The sequence below is a fragment of the Podarcis erhardii genome, assembly GCF_964252035.2.
Source record: "Podarcis erhardii genome assembly, chromosome: 9".
Taxonomy (NCBI): domain Eukaryota; kingdom Metazoa; phylum Chordata; class Lepidosauria; order Squamata; family Lacertidae; genus Podarcis; species Podarcis erhardii.
The window spans coordinates 64,399,827-64,422,837 of record NC_138512.1 but is presented as its reverse complement, the minus strand read 5'-3'; the positions used below and the strand labels follow the sequence as shown (position 1 = coordinate 64,422,837).

Here is a 23,011-nt window from a genome sequence, read left to right as displayed (position 1 = left end):
TGCCATAACTTCTCCATGAGATCCTTTTAAATGCAGACACTAGAGATTAAAGGTAGGAGCTTACTTCATGAGGGTAAAGGTAAAGATAAAGGACCTCTGGAAGGTTAAGTCCAGTCAAACACGACTATGGGGTTGCTGTGCGCATCTCGCTTTCAGGCTGAGGGCGTTTGTCCACAGATAGCTTTCCGGGGCATGTGGCCAGCAGAACTAAACTGCTTCTGGCACAACAGAACACTGTAATGAAAACCAGAGCACACAGAAACGCCATTTACCTTCCCACCACAGTGGTACCTATTTATCTACTTGCACTGGCGTGCTTTTGAACTGCTAGGTTGGCAGGAGCTGGGTTAGAGCAATGGGAGCTCACTCCATCACAGGATTCAAACTGCCAACCTTCTGAGTGGCAAGCTGAGAAAGAGTGACAGGTCCAAGACCATCCAGTGAGTTCCATGACCAAATGAGGATTAGAACTCGAATCTCCATGGTCACTGCCAGGCAGTCTAATTATTATACTGCAACTACTCCTAGTGGGGTGTATTCCTCAGTTACACAGAAAGCTGCCTTATACCATTGTCAGACCACTGGACCACCTACCTCAGAATTGTCTAGCAAGTGTAGTCAATACAGTGTCCTCCAGAGGTTGTACAACTCACATTTATATACCAAAACAACCCAAAACTTCCAAGCAGGTTCTAGGATGGGTCAACACCTTCCACAACATCTGGGGCACCAGATGATAATCCTTGTCTGCTGCAGGAATGCAGATCCTGTATCTCTCTAGATTGTACTGCACTCCAGTTCCTGTCATTCTGATCATAGGGGCTGGGAAGGATGGGAACTGGAGTCAAACAACATCCGGAAGGACACAGGTTCCCCAAATCTGAACCACTCCAAATCCCACTTGGATGTGTGAAAACACATACCTGGTTCTTTGAATCCTAGCCCTCATACTGTGCACTTTTTCAATTTATATTAAGACATTTTCATTCATCAACCAACCTTTGTGCCACAGAGAAGCACAAAATTTCTCACAAGGAAGGAACATCTTTCCCATGTTAGAAAATTGTCGGCATAGCTTTTAAAACAAAATTAAAACCTCATCATTTGAACATGAAGTCCATGTGAAATCATTGTGGAAAATACTGGAAAACACAGCACAGCACATTTCCACAGTAAGTGACCTTAAATTCCTATAAATCGGTGTCTTCTATTCTCTGTGGAAACTAAAAAAGAGGAAGATTCGGTGATTCTTGATTTTTCTTTTCCCTTTTCTTTGTAACAGCATTGAATCAGCTCTGACTCAGGGTCAAACTACACATTACATTAAATGCATAGTGTGCAGGACCACATCAGGATCAAATCATATAGGGAAGGAGAGCTTTGATTCCAACAAAAATTACCCCACATGCAACACTTAGCCTTTGAAAAATGCCCCCTTAAGTGTAACTTGACCCTCAGGAGTGACTATTAGAAAGACAGACTTGGCCACTTAGCTATGGTCCTCCAGATTTTGTTGGACTCCTCTTCCCATCAGCCACAGCATGCATGATCAATGGCCAGGAATGATGGGAGGTGTAGTCCAACAATATATAAGTGGGGCCCAAGTTCCCTGTCACTGCTCTAGCCATATATATTTAACATTACTAATAGTAGGTAGCTTATAATCAGGCATGAATAATACTTTTTACATGAATTTTAAACACACACACACCAGTTCCTGAGCAGCCTAGCTAATCGTACAATAAGATGCACATTTTAATGGCATTTGACGCCAAGATAAAAATACTTCCAAAATGACACTATACATCCTCACATTATGAAAATTGACTTCCTGACTTTGCCTTGTTTTGGTAATCCCATTCTCCTGAGTCTACTTCATGGGCTTTGTTTCATGGCAAATGGCATTTTCTATGATGGATCCAGCCCAACCATTTAACAAAACAGTAGCCAAGATCAAAGAAAAGAGGGAGGAAGGAAGAAAAGAGACAACCCAGATATGAGAGACATTCTTAAAAGATATTTCCAGGACTACACCTAAAGACATGTCTGCCACAGTGTTGAAGAAACTGGAAAGCCTAAGGCGACCCAAAACAGCTTAATACAATTCGCCTGTCCCTGTCTGAATTATGTTTGGAGTCTGAAGGAGTAGGGAGAGATGATAGCAAACAAGATATTGCAACGCAGCAACTGCTAATGGTCTGAACATGGAAAATTGGAAGTCAGCCATGGACAACACAGTTACGTCAACTATTCTTCTGTGCAGGAAATAAAACACTCTCCAAAGAGACTCCAGAATATCGTTGCCAGGCTGCTCTTACCATCTCCCAATGACTTTAAGCCTCAAAGAGCCCCGCTGAAATGAAATTACAAGCTTCAAACATGTGGGTCTGCAAGGTGTGTGTTGACAGGTCCTCTTGTAACACAAAGCACACAATTCCCCATGGAAGTAGACTCGGAAATGTCAAAGCGAGAACCTACAGAACATAGCTGTGAAAAACTTCTCAATCTTAATATACTAGATAGCAAATTGCAAAAAAAGACAGTTGTTTTACAGATCATGTGCTACATATATTTAAAAAAAATTAAATAAACACATAATAGTTTTCCCAAGTAATGTGTGACCCGAAAACGAGAGGGCACTATTCTTTTGACTTCCCTGCTGGCCTCTCCCCTGATCCGACTCTCGTGGTCTTTACTGCAGTGTAGGTCATCCTCCCCTTGTTTAGAGTTCTCTCTGCAGTTCACCATCAGTTCTCACTCGATCTCAGAGAGTAAGTCACGTGCCTGAAAAATTAAGCACACCCCCCATCTTTGCAGAGAACTCCAGCAACTCAGAAAGCTCGTCTCATAGCTTGTGTAGGAGGTGGAAAGAAAAAGTGCTAAATATGCATTCAATCCTGTGAATGCTCTTCACACAACATGCCCTAAAAATATATGCTAATTTACTGAATAACATGCTGTACGCAGCTTAAAGAAAGGGTGTCTCTCCAGGCCTTGGTTTATGGGCAGCCCAGCTCTTTAGGGTTACTGTACTCTGGTCACATCCACACCATACATACAAAGCACATAGTTTCCCCCAAAGTATCCTGGGAGCTGTAGTTTGTTAAACGTGATGGGAGTTGTAGCCCTGTAAGGGCTAAATTACAGTTCCCAGGATTCTTCGGTGGGGGGAGCCATTCACTTTGAAGTAGATATGACCTCTCTGCTTCTCCATGGTTCAGCTTGTGGGCTGCCATTTTGAAAATGCTAATAGCTTGAGGGCTGAGCCCGCTGTGGTTCTGAACCAGGAAGCAGGTTCTTCCTTTCTCCAGCAGAACCCAACCTCTATCAAAGCACGCGGTGTGAAAGGGTGCATGAGCAGATTATCTAGATGCAGGGTCACAGTCCTTTGGTGGGAATCTCTAGAGAGTAAGTCAAGCCCTGCGCTTCTTGAATCCAGGCAGCCATTTTCCTTTTTCTTTTGTGGTTTCACTCCACACATGGGATTTCAGGATTAATTGGTATTCCCCAGTTATTTCCCCAGTTATTATGGTGCAAAGGCGCCAAGTTTGAAAGCACTGGTGGTTGAGAAATGCTGGATTGCAATGGGCAAAGGAAGACAGGTCACCAGACAGAATGATGCCAAGCATCTGCCAGGTGAGTGACCCTGCCTACCTGTCAGGCCTGGCGAGGGTGGAATCCGGCCAGTTGGTCAGATCCACTTCCCCACCTGAGGATAATACAACACTGAAAGGCTGTTCCTGCTTCTAGGATGGAGCGTGGGGCTTATTTTTCTTTGCCATCCTTCTGTGGAAACAGGAATATCGCATGAAAGGGCCCAGGATCCTCTTGCAGCCTAATGTGCCAGCAGCTATGCCTGGGAACTAAATAGACTCTGAGAGAGAAGTTATACAACCGCTGATCAAGCTGAAGAACACACTTGAGACTCCACAATTGTAAACCTAGCACTGTGAAGTATTACTGGGTGTGGTAATAATAGTAGTAGTAGTAGTAGTAGTAGTAGTAGTAATAATAATAATAATAATAATAATAATAATAATAATAATAATAATCCTTCTTCTTCCATCTATTGAATGTCATGCCAAGTGTCTCATGGCTGAATCACCTTTCCAGGGACTGCCCTTTTAAAGCTGTTTGAGTGGGGTGTGGGAGACGAACAAAATCTTCTCAAAGTCTGGAAATAATCCTTCTCTAACTCTGTAATAAATCCTTCTCGTGCTTTTTCAACTCCCTTCACCTCTTCCCCCTAAGGCAGACGTTCTGTGTATATATTAGAAGCTGATCTGATCTCTTCTAAAATTATGCCTTGAGAGCTCTGGACAATGAAAATACTGTCCACTGGGATCTAGCAGATGACCAAATAATTAAGCTATTGTGACATGTGAGTGCAAAAGCTATTAGAGGCGGATGCATTTAGCTTGCATTGTTGACTCACCTCGTGAATTCATCCCAACGTGGGTTGAACAAGTATTTAATGGAAGATTGGTATAATCCTTAAATAAGTTGTGCTTTAAATGATAATGAATCAATGTTTCGAGGGGGAATCAGTTGCATTTAAGATTGATTTTATCAGTGATGGGACTAAAGCAACATACCTTCTCTACCTTTCCTGACTCCCCAGTTTGTACTTTTCTTGTCTACATATAGATGTTGGAGGTAATATACAGATATATTGTATCTAAGCACATAATTATTCAAACACCCCCGCAAGGCTGAGCGGTATTACAATTCTCATATTGCTGATGAGGGGGGTGGGAGGAATAAGAGACAATAATGATTTGAAGCCATCTTGCCATTTCAGAACAGGAGCAAGCCCTGAGTGGGAGCTTCCCAGACTACAGCTCTGTCTCTCAAACATTGTTTGTGTCTACGAAGTGCCCTCATGGCTACTATATTAACCTAATTCTTTGCATTTTTTATTTTTTTCTTCTGTTTGCACATTCTCCACTTATGTTAATAGCTTGCTTGATGAAGATCTCTGGAGAACTCAGTAGTTTGCCATACTTTTATGACAGAACTTTCTAAAAGTTCTGTACCCTTTCTAGCAACAAAATCCAGAAGCCATCCACCCACCAACTTGTGGGATGCAGCTGCCAGATGTTGAAAAGAAGTCTGATTTCCAAGTTGCCAATAGTTTGGAATGTTGCTGTTCAATGTCTTCATATTGCAAACACAATTTTCAGCCCAATTTTCTTTATTACCACGTCAGCTTGTTTAAAGATTTGGCTTAAACCCAACAACCTTCAGAATGGCTCACAATTGCAGAATCTAAATACAATAAATCACAGCCAAAAACGACAACAACAAAATAGCCAGGAGAAGATCAGATCAGAAGAGCCAAAAACGATATAGTAGCACAATTAATTTAGCTGTCCCAAAACCTGCCTTAAAAGGGCTAATTTTGATCAATAGTCATGCAAACTTCTTTGCTGAAGACATACTGGAAAGTCAGGGAGAAACCCACGTTTTCTAAGTAGAAGGAATTTTTTAAAATGTTCCCTTTTCCTTTTAATTGGGGGAACCCATCCTACAGGGAGCCCCAGTGAAGGTTGACCACGAGAGTGAGGCCAAAATGAGGGAGCAATTCACAAACACACACTGTTGTCTTCCTATTTCTTTGCTATACCAACATGAGTATGTTTTCTGAGAGCCATGCGCATAGAATGAATAAAAACGGCCTTCCTGATTCCAACATAATTTCAAGTATTACTTGTGTGAAAGATGCAGAAGTAATAAAAAAATACAGAGAGCGGCTTTCTTCTTAACCGCGATCCACCAAGTTCCCTAGTGGTTTGTAGCTTGTTCATTGTAAATGTTGGAAAATGGCATTAGAAAAGAGCTTAAACCAAATGCACAGTAAAACAAAGTTTCCTTTATCAATAATAATAATAAAGTGGAGAAAAACTGCCAAAAAAAAAAAAAAAAAGGCCACTACAATTTCTCTGGAGAGAAGTTACTTACAACAAGGCTTTTATAGAAGATAAGAAACTGAAAATGGAGTTTAACATTCTCAGAGCAGCTTAACAATCCATCTCTCTTCCCAGTGAAGTCTGAGCCCTGTGGCTCTGTGAGAGGAACAGGGAGTCTCCCAACTACGGTACTTTCAGCACCCTTGACAACTAGGATTGTTTGGCAAAAGCCATGGTTGTTTACAGTGGTACAATCCTGCTTTAAATGCCTCGTGGGTCATCTTCAGGAGAAGAAAGCCACTTCCGCCCTACAGAGGAAGTGGGGTTGTGGGCTTCACGGCCCCACCATGCGTGCTGTGGCTGGAGCCCAGCTCCGCACGATTGGGGGATTCCCAGCCGTGTCACACCGTGGCCAGCCAATCGGCTAGCTCTGGGGGCATGGCCTGCCCTATTTAAAGCAGGACACGGCCAGGAGTAAACCCTACACAAATCCAGAGTAAAGTCGCTAAGACCATTGGAAAGGGCATTGTACACCACTCTCTGCCAAGCTGCTGTCAAAAGTATTGCTCTGCTTTCCTTTGAACCACATCAGCAAGGCTGAGAAAAGGGTCTTGTGGTCTGGGCAGTCCAGGACACACTGCCACGGCTTGCACCCCTGGGGTGGCCACTTTGGTGCTGTTAACTCAGCAAAAACAATGCGAGAGGCTGCCATCACGAGTTATCGGTCTTTGCAGCCACAGCAGGCTCTGCGATTCCCCAGCAGTTTGACTTTGGCCCCAGAGGCACACTCCATTGTCTCTCAAGACAGACAGATGCCAACAACAACAACAACCAATGTATAGTGCTTATGGGGTCTAAGACTGGGCACACTTTGTTTTAAATCCACACTCAGAAACGACACTCACCTCTGAGTGTGGGTGAGCCAATCGCTATATTGGTCTCACAGAGACCGATGTGAAGATAAAACTAGGGCAGAGGGACAGAGAAGAAGCGTGTGTGTTGCCCTGATCTACTTTAAGGGTGAGATATAAAAGCGTGAAATATCAAACAGACACGTTGTTGGCTGTCATAGCGCTGCGCATTGTGCTGACTCAGATAGAGTATACTGTGGGGTGAGGTAATGCTTAACACAGTTCTTTGAAGGGAGGGGCAGGGCAACACATAATAGAGTGGTATCCCATCATATGTCCATCAGTTACCTGGACGTAACAACAAAAACAGGTAGTAAATAAAAATGGGACGGGGGGGGGGGATTAAGTTGTAGACAATCTTAAAACAGGGCTGTGGACTCCAAATCCCATCCATCCCAGCCAGTGTTGTCAGTGGTCAAGTATTATGGGATCGGTAGCCCAATGACATCTGGAGGGCCACAGGTTCCCCCGCTTCTGCATTTAAAAGGCATAAAAATACCACAGAAAAATATCAGCATTAAATCCATCTCTCTCAACTTTATAGTAGGTAAACTAACCTGTTTCGCCAACTGGTCCTTCTTGACAAAGCCAGTGGCAGCGGCGATATTTCCGGCACCTTCCACTGTCTTTTGTGCCACGGCTGTGACGCCAGTCACTACAGCTCCTCCCACGTTTGACACTCCCTCTTTAGTTTTCTCTGCCACTGTGGAAAAGGCAAAAGGCAAATCCCCTCAGGTTTCGGTTTTGAGGTAAACTTGGCCTGCTTGCAGCTCTCAACATCATGTGAAAGCAAGTTGGCTCTGCGTGAGTCTCCCTTCAGGAAGGTTTGTCCACAATAATTCATGGCATGTGGGACTCTCCCCCAGCACTACACGCTGTGGCAGCCCCTGGTCCAGACCTGCTAGCCTGAGCACAACCCCACCTTTCCTTGGGTTGCAGAATCAGTGGCAGAGCATGTAACTTTGCGAGTGGAACCTCTAGGGATAGGCAAAGGTAAAGGTAACCGTAAAGGTAAATGGACCCCTGACCATTAGGTCCAGTCGTGGCTGACTCTGGGGTTGCAGCGCTCATCTCGCTTTATTGACCAAGGGAGCCGGCGTACAGCTTCCGGGTCATGTGGCCAGCATGACTAAGCTGCTTCTGGCGAACCAGAGCAGTGCACGGAAACGCCGTTTACCTTCCTGCTGGATCGGTACCTATTTCTCTACTTGCACTTTGACGTGCTTTCGAACTGCTTGGTTGGCAGGAGCAGGGACCGAGCAATGGGAGCTCACCCCGTCACAGGGATTTGAACCGCCGACCTCCTGATTGCCAAGTCCTAGGCTCTGTGGCTTAACCCACAGCGCCTGCATTTCTTTTGGTTTCTCAATTTTCCAGGTTTGCACTGTTCCAAACAGGTTTGGGATTTATGTTAGACTTCGCGGGTGCATAGGGGGCAGAAAAAGGAAGAAAAAGTTCCTTTGCAGAAGGAGAAATCCTTGCAATGAAGGAGCATTTCACTTAGTGCTCCATTGAATACAACCGTATTTCTTTTAAATAACTGCATGAGCAAATACGTTATGCATGTTATATTTTAGCCTTCTCTATATGGCAAAGATTTGCAATCCTCCTATCATTGTCCCAGGACTTTGTGCTTTGCGGGGCACAATGAGAGTACACAACATCAGCTACCAGCCCGTTTAACATTTCCCCATGCATGGAGCTGAGCACTAAAGGGGGTGGGTGGGCAGGGAAGAATGCAGGATTATTTTTTTTATGTCCACCCGAAAATTCATCAGAATTTAAGTGCAAATTTCTGCTAAGAAACACATATGCAACTTTGCCTAATATACACAGTTTTGCAAAGCAATTTTTCTCTAAATTCTTTGCATCTTATTTTCACTAAAATGTACATTTTTAGATATGCTTTATCCTACCATTTGCATTTTTAATATACATTACTGAGCATTGCAAAATGCAGAGAAGTGTGAATTGTTGTGTTTCAGTTCATGTATTGTTTTGGAAAGTGCCCGTTAGGTAGGCTCACCTTTAAATATGAACTGAATTGAATTTCTTCCTCATCCCAATAGGCCAGGGAGATTGTCTCAGAGGAAATGCAGCCATTGACAGAGAAAAGGTTCTCTGCCTGTGCTAAAGTTATAGCTGCAGGCACATTTGTTCCCCAGCAAGACTGAGTTGTGTGCTTTCCAGCATGCTTGATTTTATCCCACACCTACTTGCCTCCATGAATCAGAGCCTACTCAGAAATAAAGGTCTCTTGAAGGGATAGGTGGGAGGTTTAGCATGGATTTAGAAACAGAGATGCAGTGATGGGCTTACCTGTTGTAACCCCATGAACAACTCCGTCCCTGGTCTTGGAACCTGTTTTTTAAAATATATATTAAAAAGGAGAAGAATTAATAAGCAGCGGGGCTCAGTAAAACAGTTTTTAGTAAACACACAGGCAGGAGTCAAAGTATTTCATATGCACCCCACTTCCCCAAGGAATAGCAAGCTCGGAGGGCAACTTTTTTACAGAGCCAGTTTTCTTGTGAAAACTTGTAATAGTTTTCTGTATATGTTGAGCCAAAGATAGAATCATAGAGTTGGAAGGGAACGCAAGGGTCATTTAGTCCAACTCCCTGCGAAGCAGGAATCTTTTTGCCTAATGTGGGGCTTGGCCCCACAACCCTGAGATTTAAGAGTATCATGCTCTACTGACTGAGGTAGGTGGATGCATGGTGGTTTGTATCCACATTGACTTGGGAGCAAGTCCTATTTGACTCAATGAGACTGGCTTCTAAGTCGAAATGCACTGTCGCTCCCCCAAAGCCCAACGGCAACCCCCCACAATCCACCCACAGAGACTGCTTCTTCTGTTTGCATGTAAACAAAGCAAGTCCCTCAAAACCAATTTCAACAAAACTGGAAAACGGTTTTCTTTGGTTCTCACTCAGACAAGAAGGGTGTGGCCTGCACTCCACACTGACATTAACAAACCAATGAACAACAACCATAGTAACTGGTGACCAATCACTAAACAGGAAGACATATGTGCTCTGCCCTGCCCCAAGTGGTGAGAAGTTCCAGCTCATGCCATCCTTTGGAGGAAAGAGAGTGCTTCACACACACCTTGCATCAGCTTCTCCCCTTACTGTTTGCTTTGGAGATCACCCTCTCAAAGCTCTGATGGCCAACACTCAAGAGAAATCTCTATACAGTATATGTATTAAGCATTCAGCTCCCATTGAGAAAACACCAACCACTCACAACTGAGCCATTAAACAAGCCATCTTCCTAGAAAAGGAATGGCTGATGGCCAGATATAACAGTTTCATGCAACTGTAATGATAATATAATGTTAGGTTGCTTTCAGGTGCAGGGGGCTTAAGATTGCAAGTAGGTCTTTCAGATGTCAGAAAGAGGTTGGCAACAGGATCGTGGTTGTTGTTTTTAACTGACTTGATTTGCAACAGAAAGGGTAATTGGGTTAAATTGGGGAAGGAGGGAATGGAAGCTGGCATTTTGATGCCAACAGCATCATGCGCATGCTGTGAAAAACCTGTACGCATGAACTCCACTGCCCCCACAACACCTGGCTGGAAGCATCCTTAGAACTTAGTTTCATACTCAGGATGCTATCAATACCTGAAGTCTGCTTACAGTGCTATAAAGTAGGGCTGTTTGCAGTTCTGTGATCTGGAAAAGACTGGGAGAGTGTGGGCTAGCAAGAGAGAAGGGAACATGGTGTGTCATGCCCTGACACACTATCATTTTGCACAAAGAGGATAACTTCCGTTTTACAGATTCAAGACTCGCTCTACCTTGGCAGGCGGGAGGGGGAGGCCTATACAACACCATGAACATACGAAGCTGCCTTATACCAGATCCGACCATTGAGCCCATTCAGCCCAGTCTAGTCTACTCTGACTGGCAGCAGCTCTTCAAATCTGAAACTGATATCTTTCTTATCATCTGTCTGATTGTTTCAACTAGAGATGTCAGGGATTGAAACAGGGATTTTCTGTATGTGAAACACGCCTGTCACCTGCTAGCCTGGATAGCTCAGTTGGTTAGAGTGTTGTGCTGTTAATGGCACGGTTGCAGGTTCAATCCCCGCAAGGGACAGTGGCATATTCCTGCATTGGAGGGGGTTGGACGCGATGGTTCTCAGGGTCCTTTCCACCTCTACAATTCTATGCTTCTATGGTCCTTCCTTCTCTGCCTAATATATGTAGTGACTGCAGGGTAGAGCCATATGTTTACCACTTTCTGCAGACACCATGGTGCCAAGAATGAAAACATCAAAATGATTCTAGTATCTACAAAATGTAGGAAAAAAGCAATATGTGAATCAGCCATGAGAGATGCAGTTACTGTTCCAGGTACGAAATCCTGGTAGAGCAATCTTTTGCAATCCATAAGACTGGCAGAGGTATGCCAAGTATCATTTTAATACCTTTCAAGTGAGAACATAGTAGTGTATGGGTAAAAGAATCTGACAAATTGTTTTCTAAAAGGCATCCATAATATTTTACTACAGCTGGGCTGAAGGGGCAGACATTGGCTATGTTTGCACATCATAGTAGGCCATAAATGATGGCTTGCTGTGGACAAACAAATCACAACCACTTTGTTGCCCCCACTTCACACTGCGAGAAAACAATCCGTAAGTCCTGGTTTATGATGAGGGATGTTATGGAAATTCCAATAAAAGTGAGTAAGGAAGTGGTAATTGCTGCAGGTGGTGTGTTCATCAGTGTTCAGGAATGGATATCAGTCAAGCGAATGTGATCAGTATTCAATCATATTGTTGTTGGTTTAAAATCTGCAAATGTTATGTAGTTAATGACTTGTTTAGATGTGTCCTTTACAATGAAATGAACGTAAGTTAATAGTGAACAGCAAGAAGAACAATATAGCATTTGGTACAGTGGTCAGGATGCTGCACTGAACCAGGGACCCGAGGGTTCAAATCACTGGCTGATGTTTCTGACCTTTGCGTACCTCACAGGGTTGCCCTGAGTATGAAGCACAGAAGAGAACCATGTCTGTCACCTTGTTCTCCTTGGAGGAAAGGTGGTCTAGAAACATCATAAATAAACAAAATACTTTTGCTACCTACAAAGTCAAGGCATCCTGAGGCAAAGTGACGGGGAACTTCTTGAGTCAGTGGGCCAAGGTGGGCTGACCTGGCTGAAGTGGGCTAGAGTGGCCAGTTCTGCATCACAAAGAAGAAAAGAAAGAGGACACAGGCCAGCACATCATGCACATATGCTAAATTTATATAGATTCAAATTTAGCAGCGATTGCTGTTATTTAAACTGGATCGCAGCACCTCTCACACTGACACCATCTGCTATTCAGGTGCTAGCTGCTGATGGGCAGCTTCCAGGCTCCTGCTCAAGGTTTTAAATTTTTAACCCAGATTTGGACCAGACAGCCTTTCAAACAGAAGTCTCCTTCAAATGGAGGGCTTCTTTCTGATAACCCTTCCAAACAGGGGATTGTTTGGGGCACACGGCTATCCTAGTGGTGGCTCTGCTCTCTAGACAGCAGTCTGCAGCCAGGTCTAGTCTGCCTTTCAATTTCCCACTGTGATAAGAATTTTAAGGTCTTAGATATATATTAAATGTTCATAAATGTACCAACCAAGCACATACATAGATCAGCACAGGAAGACCGACCTAAAACCATTTTTTGTTCCCAGACTGACCAAATGTTTTCTCTGCAAGGTCAAAGGAAAATGGAAAAGCCTCCCCATTGTCTTTTCCTTCACAAATCCTGTCTTAAGGGTATGTCTGTCTGTGTTTGAATGGGGTGAGCCTGGCTCAGGAACTAAGTATTTATCATTACAAAAGACTGGCCAGGCTTCCCAGGGTATCCAATCAAGTGAGCATTAACAGGTGACCTGTCAGACGAGATAAACAACGCACTCAGATTTCTGCTGTAGACCGCCCTTTCTGTGATGTAGGTATGATGTATCTGGGAGGGGTGGTCTTGAACTACACCCCTTCTGTGATGTAGGTATGATGTATGGAGGGGTGGTCTTGAGCTCCAGGGCAGGGCAATTTAAAATGTCTATATAAGGGCGGACACACCTTTGTTCTGGGTTCCTCCTCCTTTCCTGCGTGTGAGGGAGCACCCTGTTGCAACAGATCAGTAAAGATCAGGCTTACTAGCTGCTTTGCTTCTCAATATTCTCTGGTTGGCCTCTGTTATTTTCTCCTACCAATAAGGAACCTACGTAAGGACTCTGTATGGGCTCTTGGATACCCCAAAAGGGGAAAAGGGCACATTTTGTTTACAACATGTGCCAGAGAAAATCTAGGTAAGGAGCTTTGCAGGGAATTGAATGATGGCCTAGACCCAGCCATCTGGTGCTAGCCCAAGTTCTGGGCCTGGAAAAATAAAACAAGGGGAGGGCAGGTGGGTTACAGCACTGGGCCCTGGCAATACACTGGGACTCCAACATCTGCTCCAGGGTGATGACCCCAGCCCCATCCAAAGAATAGTTGTACTCATTTTTCTTTCCCACACACTCCCACTGATTTGCCTGACATATTTTCCTCTCTCTTACAAATCAGTCGAAGAAGAAATAAAGGGATTTCTTTGTCCTTTGCTCTGATGGTTGGCCATTTCCCCGATTTGCAAGCAGGGGGTCGATCTCCTACAGACAGTCTGGCATCTTTACTAAGCAGGCTACCTTACGGTTCCATAGCAAGCATGAGGTCATCTCACATGACAAAGGCAGAGCAGCCATGCCTTTAGTAAATAATCCGGTTTTTGATTTCCATATTTCCCTCCTGGTTACCAAGGGATATTTTTTCAGAGATGATCATAGAATTGTAAGATGATCCTAGGTATACTATTACAGATTTAGGAGGGGGGACTGCCTTAAACCCCAGAAATTAATAAATGGTAGGATTTTGATTATTTGGGGAGTATTGAGGGGAAGATTGGAGGCCAGTGGAAAAGTGTAAACTAAGCCAGGGCCTCACCTGGGATGAAGGCATTCATATGACAAAAGGTGTTGATGGCCCATATAGGAGGAATCTTGGGATCTATAAGAAAGTCTTTAGAGCAAGGTGTGTTGGGAAGGAGAAGAAGGGGAGAACAAAGGGGGAGATGGATCTTGCAGGCTGGCTGATGGCTGGTAGAGATGCCTTGCACTCCAGTGCTGCACTGCTGTGGGGAACAAGCCTCTCTTGAAGGGGTAAATATGTGAATAAAACCTAGTTCTAAAAGCTACAACCGTATTTGCTGTGTCTTCAATTCTCCAAACCCTGGGTGAGAGCCCGGAACTCCCTGGCATCTTGCCAGTGCTTGACAGAGAGTGTGGGTGGCACCCAACTTCTGTAACAATACAATACAGAAGGTCTCATGGTTTCAGGCTGAGAGACCAGCAGGACCAGCTGGCAAGCCTGTGTGGGACACAGGTCATGAACCCCTGGTGTTGCTGGACTACAGATCCCATCATCCCTGACCATTGACTATGCTAGATAGAGTAGGTAGAGTACAAAAATATCAGGAGGGTACCACATTGGATACCCTAGTTGGAGATGCTCTTATTTTCTTTTGTGCGGTTTCATATAGTCACCTTGGAGTGTGACCCCCCACAGTTGTGCTGCTCCTGTAGAAACATAGGTTGTAGAGTTGGAAAGGACCCAAAGGGTCATCTCGTTCAATACCCCTCTTCCCCCCGCAATGCAGGACCCACAACACATGCATATGAAGAAAGCACCAATTTGGAACACCCACTACAAAAGATCAGCACAAATAAAATAAAATCACCTTCAAAAATAGGTGCTAAGGCCCAATATACATATCAGGGATTGAAAACAAGACCCTTAAGATGGGCATCTGCAAAGGTGGAGGCTACAAAGTCTACCCAGGTCAACATCAACACGTTCCTCCCTCAGACACAAGAACCCCCAGGAAGTCGTTGTGTGAATCATTCCTGATTTGCTTCTGAAACTTTTTGTATAATGACATGACCATGTGTACATCATCACACTCTACTACTGCAATCATATACCTGTCTATTCATATTTAAGCCCCACTGTAGTCGATAGGACTTAATCCCAGGTAAGCGCAAATATAGAATTGCAACCTTTGTCACTACTAATCCCTCCCATCTTTCTATTAAATGGCTTGCAATGAATTGGAATAATTAAAATTATAATTAATGGGGAAACATCAATTAACGAAAAGTGACTATTAATGAATGTTAAGAAAATTAATCAAATAAATAAAAACGAGACCCTGCTGGGTACTTTGAAGTCAGTTGGATGATTAACGTGTTTAAAAATTATGCCATGTGGTTAAATGATCTGCTCTACACTCTGCTGCACTGATTCCAACAAAACTTCCAAGCTTATCTATATGAAAGAGCCAACAAAATGATAAGTGCTATAGCTATGGTACCCAGGAAGGGAAAAAACACAGAAAGTTTCCTTCTCTTTTCTAAAAACATTGTAGGCAATAAAGAGTAGACCGATTGAAATTAATGAACATGGCTAAGGTCCATTAATTTCAAAACATCTAGACTGAGTAGCAGTACCACCACAATTACTGAGTCTTTGGCCACATTTACACCATACATTTAAAGCACTATAATACAGTGGTATCAAACAGTCATGGCTTCCGCCAAATAATTCTGGGAGCTGTAGTTTGTTAAAGGTGTTGAGAGGCCCCTATTCCTCTCACAGAGTACAGTTCCTAGAGTTTCTTGTTAAAAGGGAATGCCATTTGTTAAACCAGTCTTGTATTTGTACAAATTGCTAGCATTGTCATTCTCCAGGATTCAACGGCCCTCTCAGAGACTCTTAAGTGAAGTAACATCTCTGAAGGAGGAATGGGTGCACCCTTGTCTTTTGCACATATATCCATGTAAATCAGGGGTGGGGAGTCCCAGGCCCGGGGGTGAAATGTAGCTTGACCCTTGTAATTATTCCTAGGCCGTCCCCTTCACTGGTCCTGCTCCACACCTTGAGTGTTTTTTCGCTGGACCATGTCCTTGAATTCTGATCATGCTTCTTCCTTGTCTGGATGGAGGGTAGAGTGGTGCGAGAGTGTGTCCAGAAACTAGCTCACTATACAAAGGTAAAATTTATATTTGCATACCCTCCAACACCCTGAAGGCAAAAATTGGGATGCCATCTTCCTGTTTTTTCTCGAGAGAGAGAACCTTGGCCATTTTGGGCGCCATGATCTTGCATGATTTTGTGTTGCGATAGCCCCATGAAAACAGTGCTTTATTCAGGCACTGTGTCCATAAAAACACACATTTTGGGGCACCACACAAGTTCGTGACCCTGGAACAGCACTTTTTTTGGGGGGGAGGGGGAATTGTGACACAAAACCAAGTGAGGTAATGGTGCCCCCCATGCCTGCTGCTTTCTTGTGAGAAAAAAAAAGGGGGGGTTGGCATGTTTTTTTTCCAATACACCGGGGTGGGGGGGGAGGGAAATGCACTTGTGGTTCTGCTAATTTTTGCCTCTGGCCCTGCCTACCAATGATATGTGGCCCTCAGAAGATTGGCTGGAAAAGAATGTGGCCAAATAAATGTTCCCCAATCCCAATGTAAACGAATGTACACAAACGCCAAGGCGTCGTTTTACATCCTACGGCTGCTGAGGTAGGTTGAAATGGCTAAGGAGTCTATGGAAACTTAGCTTTTCAAGTAGATTATTTGGGCCTATTACCCTCTTGGCTTTTAAACTAGTGGAGGGCAGGCTATTGAAAGCAAAGCAATGGCTTGGCTGGCTCTGCCATTAGGCAGAGAGAACTGCCTTAGACAGCAGTTACAGGTGGCAAGGAGTGACAGTGACATGCTGCATGACCTCCTCTACAGTCACCTAAAGTCACCTTCTCTGGTGTGATGGAAGATGCTGGCCCATCAACAGTGGACAATCCAGCTGCCCATCTAACCAGCTTCTATTACACATTGGTGAGGATGGGGGGCAGCAATGATGGAGGAGGTTAGGCTTGTGCAGTGATTCTCAGGACAAGAATTGGAGAGTCATTAGAGGCTCATTCCTATTTTAACCTCCTGTGATATGCTGGAAGATACAAGTGAGAACTTTGTAGGAGGAGGAGAGCAAGCTCCTGTTTAGAGGGTCTGGGATAGCTGCGAAATAAATCAACAAGGTTTTTATTCGCTGGGGTGGGGAGAGCTACACTCAAATTCCATTGCTTTGATTTGCTATCATCTATTTAAAGCAATCATCTCTTGAGTAAAAAGCTGGAATGCTGCTTATTCAAAGAAAGAAAACAGATTATTTCAAAACAAAAAACCCACAATATACTATTGTAATAATCTGTGGGAGAAACACCAATGTAGCTTTTTTTTTTTTTGCTTTTTTTCCCCAGTGAAAGCATGCATTGCTCTTTAACTGGCAACTGGAGGGACACTCTAGGACGGCCCTGAACCACAAACTCCTACTTGGTAGTAGAGAAGACCAAGCACTTCCCCTCAAGGCAAATCAATTATGAAGCTCTCCAGTTCTTTTCAGCTGCTTGCACACCAGATGGCGAGGGGAGGCTGGGGGAGATGGCATAATAAAACTCAGAGAAAATGCATGTTCTCAACCAAATCTTCTGTGGAAAAGCTGCTTCACACTAGCTATGAATCATGCAATCACACACGGGTTTTGTTTTTTTGGGGGGGAGGGGGGAATCAACTGGCCCTGCACTGATCACAACCCAATCTTGATCGTTCCTAAACTGTATTACCAAGGAGGAATCTGACATGCATCCAGTTCTGCCGTGCTCTTGCATCCCAACGGAGCACGATCCATAAAATGAAGGAACCCAGGGAGCAGAGAATGGCTGGGTTGCTTCTGGTTGCCTCCTGCTGTGTTCTGTTGACCAGCGTCAATGAGCTCTAAGCGAGAGATGTGGTCTAGGAGGAGAGATGGTTGAATGCGATCAAGCTTCCCTATACCTAGAGGCAGGGGGCAAGTGCTGCAAATTCTCCATCTTCACTTTTCATATACAGTGGTACCTCAGGTTACAGACGCTTCAGGTTACAGACTCCGCTAACCCAGAAATAGTACCTTGAGTTAAGAACTTTGCTTCAGGATGAGAACAGAAATCGTGCTCCGGCGGCGCGGCGGCAGCAGGAGGCCCTATTAGCTAAAGTGGTACCTCAGGTTAAGAACAGTTTCAGATTAAGAACGGACCTCCAGAATGAATTAAGTTCTTAACCCGAGGTACCACTGTATAGTTATGGTCTGAAGACATGAGACCATCACCTTACAAATACTAAGCAAGTCTAGGTCTGGCCAGGGCCTGGATGTGTGACTGCCTGGGAGAAGCATATGTACACCACCATATGTACTTTCTTCATGATGAAAGAAATTTTAGGAAAGGCAAGATACACAGTTTAAAATGAGTACTCCTGGGGGAGGGGGGGAGAATGAAGAACAGGAACAGAACCTAGCTACTGAGTTGTTTTGGAAGCCAACACTATTTGTGATGATTCAGAAGTGAACTGGACTGGTAGTTGAATCTGTTAGCAAACTCAGTTCAGTAATGCAGATGGAGAAATAAGCAGGTATTTTGTCTTTCTTCCTTCAGACCTTATACAAAGCAAGGAGACATTTGACCAAACATACAGAAGAAAAACTTCCTCAGAACTACACAGCCAATCAGAGCATGTGCTACTTCAGCAAACATCATGAGACTCTGACAGGTTGCTAAGCAACATCTCTTCCCTCCCCAGCATGGTTAGTTGACTTCCTGATTAAAGAATTAACCCATTGCAAACTGAACGATCCCTGCTCTTGTATTTCCAGCAGTATCACTACCCCAGTAGTGATGAACAGAATTCTCTGTTGTCTTCTGAATTCAAAAAACGGGCTCTACCACTGAATGATGGTCCCTCTTTGATCAATATCTCCAACCTGGGCACTGAACTGCAATACTTTACTTGGAGGATTTTGCCGACTCTTACTTTTCACAGTACTCAGAATTTAATGCTTAGAAAGCAAGGCTTAGGTCTGTCTCTTTCGACTTTATGAATCACCCACATGTTCAAACTAGGGCATTGAAACAAGTGTGGTGCTGCCACTATCGATGAGTAAGAACACCAGGTCGCTCAGGTGCAGGAGAGGGGGAAATTGGGGAGCCTGTTCCTAAGTTGTCACCTTTTCCCCTTCTTAAAGATAAAGGGACCCCTGACCATTAGGTCCAGTCGTGGCCGACTCTAGGGTTGCGGTGCTCATCTTGCTTTATTGGCCAAGGGAGCCGGTGTACAGCTTCCAGGTCATGTGGCCAGGATGACTAAGCTGCTTCTGGTGAACCAGAGCAGCGCACGGAAACGCCATTTACCTTCCCGCCGGAGCAGTACCTATTTATCTACTTGCACTTTGACGTGCTTTTGAACTGCTAGGTTGGCAGGAGCAGGGACCGAGCAATGGGAGCTCACCCCGTCGTGGGGATTCGAACCGCCGACCTTCTGATTGGCAAGTCCTAGGCTCTGTGGTTTAACCCGCAGCGCCACCCGCATCCCTTCCCCCTTCTTAGTCCTTCTTATTTTCTCCCTGCAGGTTCCCCACTTTTAAGTTATGGGATGCTCAGGGAGGCCAGGCAGTGTAAAGGGTTTGCTGTTCTGTATTTTAGTATTAGCAAAAAACCCACAATTTTTCCTAAACATTTTTTTTTAAAGTAGGAAAGCACTTTATCTAGCACCACTGCAACCAAATTCACATGAAGTACTACATAATGGTCTCGAAAAATCAGTGGAAGGGATCTGGATAAGCCTACAGTAGTGAGTTCATGAGTCATTATCTGCTAAGTGTCCATGATAATGAATATAGACACCTTCTCCAGAGGAGCATGTGTGTAATAGTCATGCCTGCAGGGGTGAAAAATGGCTGGTGCTCAGTAGCAACAGCTGCCAGTTTCATGGCTGTGAAACACAGCCATTTCACAGAAAAAGGAACCGTTTCCAGGCTCCTGCTGTTGCTTGGCTGCTTTAGTCACCTGCAGTGTTGCTCCACGAAAGCCACCAATTCTGAAAAAGTTGTACGAAGCAACTAATAATAATGTTTGGGCATATACTTGAGGGCACTTCCAGACTTCTCGCTGTTTTTAGGTGGGATTCAATCACATGCCAGCAAATCCAAGTTGCCCAATAGTGCTGATAATGCCAAGGTTGCAGTTTCAATCCTTGTAAGGGACAGCTGCATTGCAGAAGGTTGGACCCTATGATTCTCCAAAAGATTCGACTTTTTGCAGCATGGAAAGTGATGGTGAAATACACTGGGCAGTGTGCAATAACGCTCGCTGTTATGCAATGTCACCCAACCTTCTCACAAACAAATCAGGATGTATGCTTATTGAACAGGTCACCCCAAAGTGCCTTAAGCTGTGCCTCTAAATTTAGTCTAACATTAATTCTGTCCTCCAAAGGAACCTTAGGAATTGCTGCTATTTGAAGCAAGCTGGGTGTCTCTATCAGGCAAAAAATGACCTCAGCTGAGCTAAATTCCCATGAATCTTTGGGAGAAGCTATGATGGTTGAGATGGTGTGAATCCAATAACGGTGTAGTGTAAACACGCCCTTGGTTTGTTTGCATCTGCAGATGAACACAACAATTCTCACTCTTGCTGAATATACTTATCTTCAGTGCCCAACGCTCAACTTTCTTTCAAACTTGTAGTAGCTTTACCTCAGGGATAGGGGCCTGTGTCCTCCAGATGCTGTTTGCACTCAAACTCCCATCCCTGTTTTACACAAATGTTCACAGCTTATGCCTGGATAGGTCTTTCCCTCCTATCTCCCTCCATTCCCATCGGTCTTTGAGACAGGGCAGACAATCCTAACATCCATGAGTTCTCCTTTCTGGAGAACCTTGGTCATCTTGTTAGATGACTTGCCAAGTGGCAAGGAGAATCTTACCACACACATCAAGTATAGAAGCCCTCTTTGGCATTAAGCAGTACATAAATAAAATAAAAGAACAATAATAATGTTATCTATTAATGAACAACAGCAGCAACAGCAATGTAAACTTATATTTGTTGTTGTCCTCAAAGCTTGCATACAGCTTTATATTTCAACAGGAATATCTAAACCAGGGGTGGGAGCAATGGGCCCTCCAGATGTTGCTGAACTACAACTCCCATCAACCCCTGCAAGTATGGCCAATGGGCAGAGATTATGGGAGTTGCAGTTCAGAAACATCTGGAGGGCCAGATTTTCCCCACCCCTGCTCTAAGCAGGTGCGTGCACCCACCCACACACGATCACATACAACCCCACTTTTTATCTTGTATTCTTCAGATGTCAAGGAGATAAAGATAAAGATACAACTTTTAGAAGACATTTTATCATGTTTCTATATGTGTTGGATTTTGAATTATGGTGCTGGAGGAGACTCTTGATAGTCCCATGGACTGCAAGAAGAATAAACCTATCCATTCTTAAGGAAATCAGCCCTGAGTGCTCACTGGAAGGACAGATCGTGAAGCTGAGGCTCCAGTACTTTGGCCACCTCATGAGAAGAGAAGACTCCCTGGAAAAGACCCTGATGTTGGGAAAGATGGAGGGCACGAGGAGAAGGGGACGAGAGAGGACAAGATGTTTGGACAGTGTTCTCAAAGCTACCAGCATGAGTTTTACCAAACTGCGGGAGGCAGTGGAAGACAGAAGTGCCTGGCGTGCTCTGGTCCATGGAGTGACGAAGAGTCAGACACCACTAAACGACTAAACAACAACAACATATGTGTTGGAAGCCACCCAGAGTGTCTGGGGCAACCTGGCCAGATGGGAGGGGTATACTACCACCACTACTACTACTACTAATAGTGGTAATAATAATGGATGGCAATATGTATAATAAAATGGTTGTGGGCACCCAGTTTCTAAACATCACAATGTAAAGTGGTGAAAGAAGAAAAAAATGACTGGCTCCGTTTAGATCTTGTTGCCCACCTACCTACATAGAGAACTCCTTCTTTCGTTTTCCCTGCTGCTTCCGCCATGCCCTGCTTGGTCTTTTCCGCTGCCGCCACAACTCCTTCCTTGGCTCTGTTAAATCCTTTCATGAATACATCCATGGCTAAAGAATGTCAATATCCAGCCCTGGAAAGAAAGACAAAGAAAACAAATTAAATGAAGGCAGAGAGAGAGAAAAAAAAAAGAGGGAGAGAGAGAGAGAGAGAGTGTGTGTGTGTTCAGCATTAGATGCCCACCTGTTCATACAGTGCAATATGAATCCATGGAGACAAAAAGATATGGCGCTAATCAAGGCACAATAAGGGAAACAGGATCATGGCCGTTGAACCCAATACAGGAAGGGTTGAAGCTCAGTGGTAAATTTGCCTGCTCAATGATGGGCCTATCACCATGGAACACCCTCCCATGAAAAGTGTGTTTGGCTTATCTGTTAACTGATTTTAATGTTGTTGTTGTTTTAAAAAAGACCTGTCTGAGTATATCCACTTTTAGTCAAATGATGTTGCTGGTCTTCGTTTTTAAGACTGTCATTTTAATGTTGCTGCTAAATATTGCTGGTTTGGAGTGAAATGTATAGTTGTGTGTTGTTGTCACAATGAGTCATGTTTTATCTCTAAAACTGTGCAATGATCTGATTTGAGAATCACCTTCAGGCGGTGGTGGCTGGGCGAGAGGCAGACAGGCTGACAGTAAATGGAGCCAAAACCAACCACGGGCGGAATCAACTGATTCTGGTTCTGACTTTGTGCTGGCCGTCAGGGGGTGGCTTTTTTCCACCTGCCTTGCCCTACCCTCCAGTCCTAGGAGCCTTCAGAAAGAAGATGCTGCCATGAGCATCGTGTGGATGTGTCTTTTAATGAACTGAATAGAGTGGAAGATGGTGAGCCAAAGAGGTGGGGAGAGTCTGTGTATGAATTCAGCAGTACTTAGTTTATTATTTAATTGCTATCTTGTTAATGTTGTTAGAATGGTTTTATCGATTATGAATGCTGTAGCACTTTGTAAATCCTATATTATTACACTGGTACCTCGGGTTAAGTACTTAATTCATTCCAGAGGTCCGTTCTTAACCTGAAACTGTTCTTAACCTGAAGCACCACTTTAGCTAATGGGGCCTCCTCCTGCCACTGCGCCTCCAGAGCACGATTTCTGTTCTCATCCTGAAGCAAAGTTCTTAACCTGAGGTACTATTTCTGGGTTAGCAGAGTCTGTAACCTGAAGCATATGTAACCTGAAGAGTATGT

At 44.1% G+C, this 23,011-nt stretch overlaps 1 protein-coding gene across 1 annotated transcript in view; it reads right to left on the bottom strand.

Annotated features, from left to right (window-relative positions):
* SNCA (synuclein alpha) overlaps positions 1 to 23,011 on the bottom strand; it is a 49,428-nt gene that overhangs the window by 23,110 nt on the left and 3,307 nt on the right. Inside the window, exons 2-4 of the mRNA XM_081877422.1 lie at positions 21,748 to 21,893; positions 9,140 to 9,181; positions 7,378 to 7,523 (exon numbers count right to left, since the gene is read on the bottom strand). Of these exons, the coding sequence (XP_081733548.1) occupies positions 7,378 to 7,523; positions 9,140 to 9,181; positions 21,748 to 21,868 (309 nt within the window). The 5' untranslated portion in view covers positions 21,869 to 21,893. The remainder of the gene's footprint in view (positions 1 to 7,377; positions 7,524 to 9,139; positions 9,182 to 21,747; positions 21,894 to 23,011) is intronic.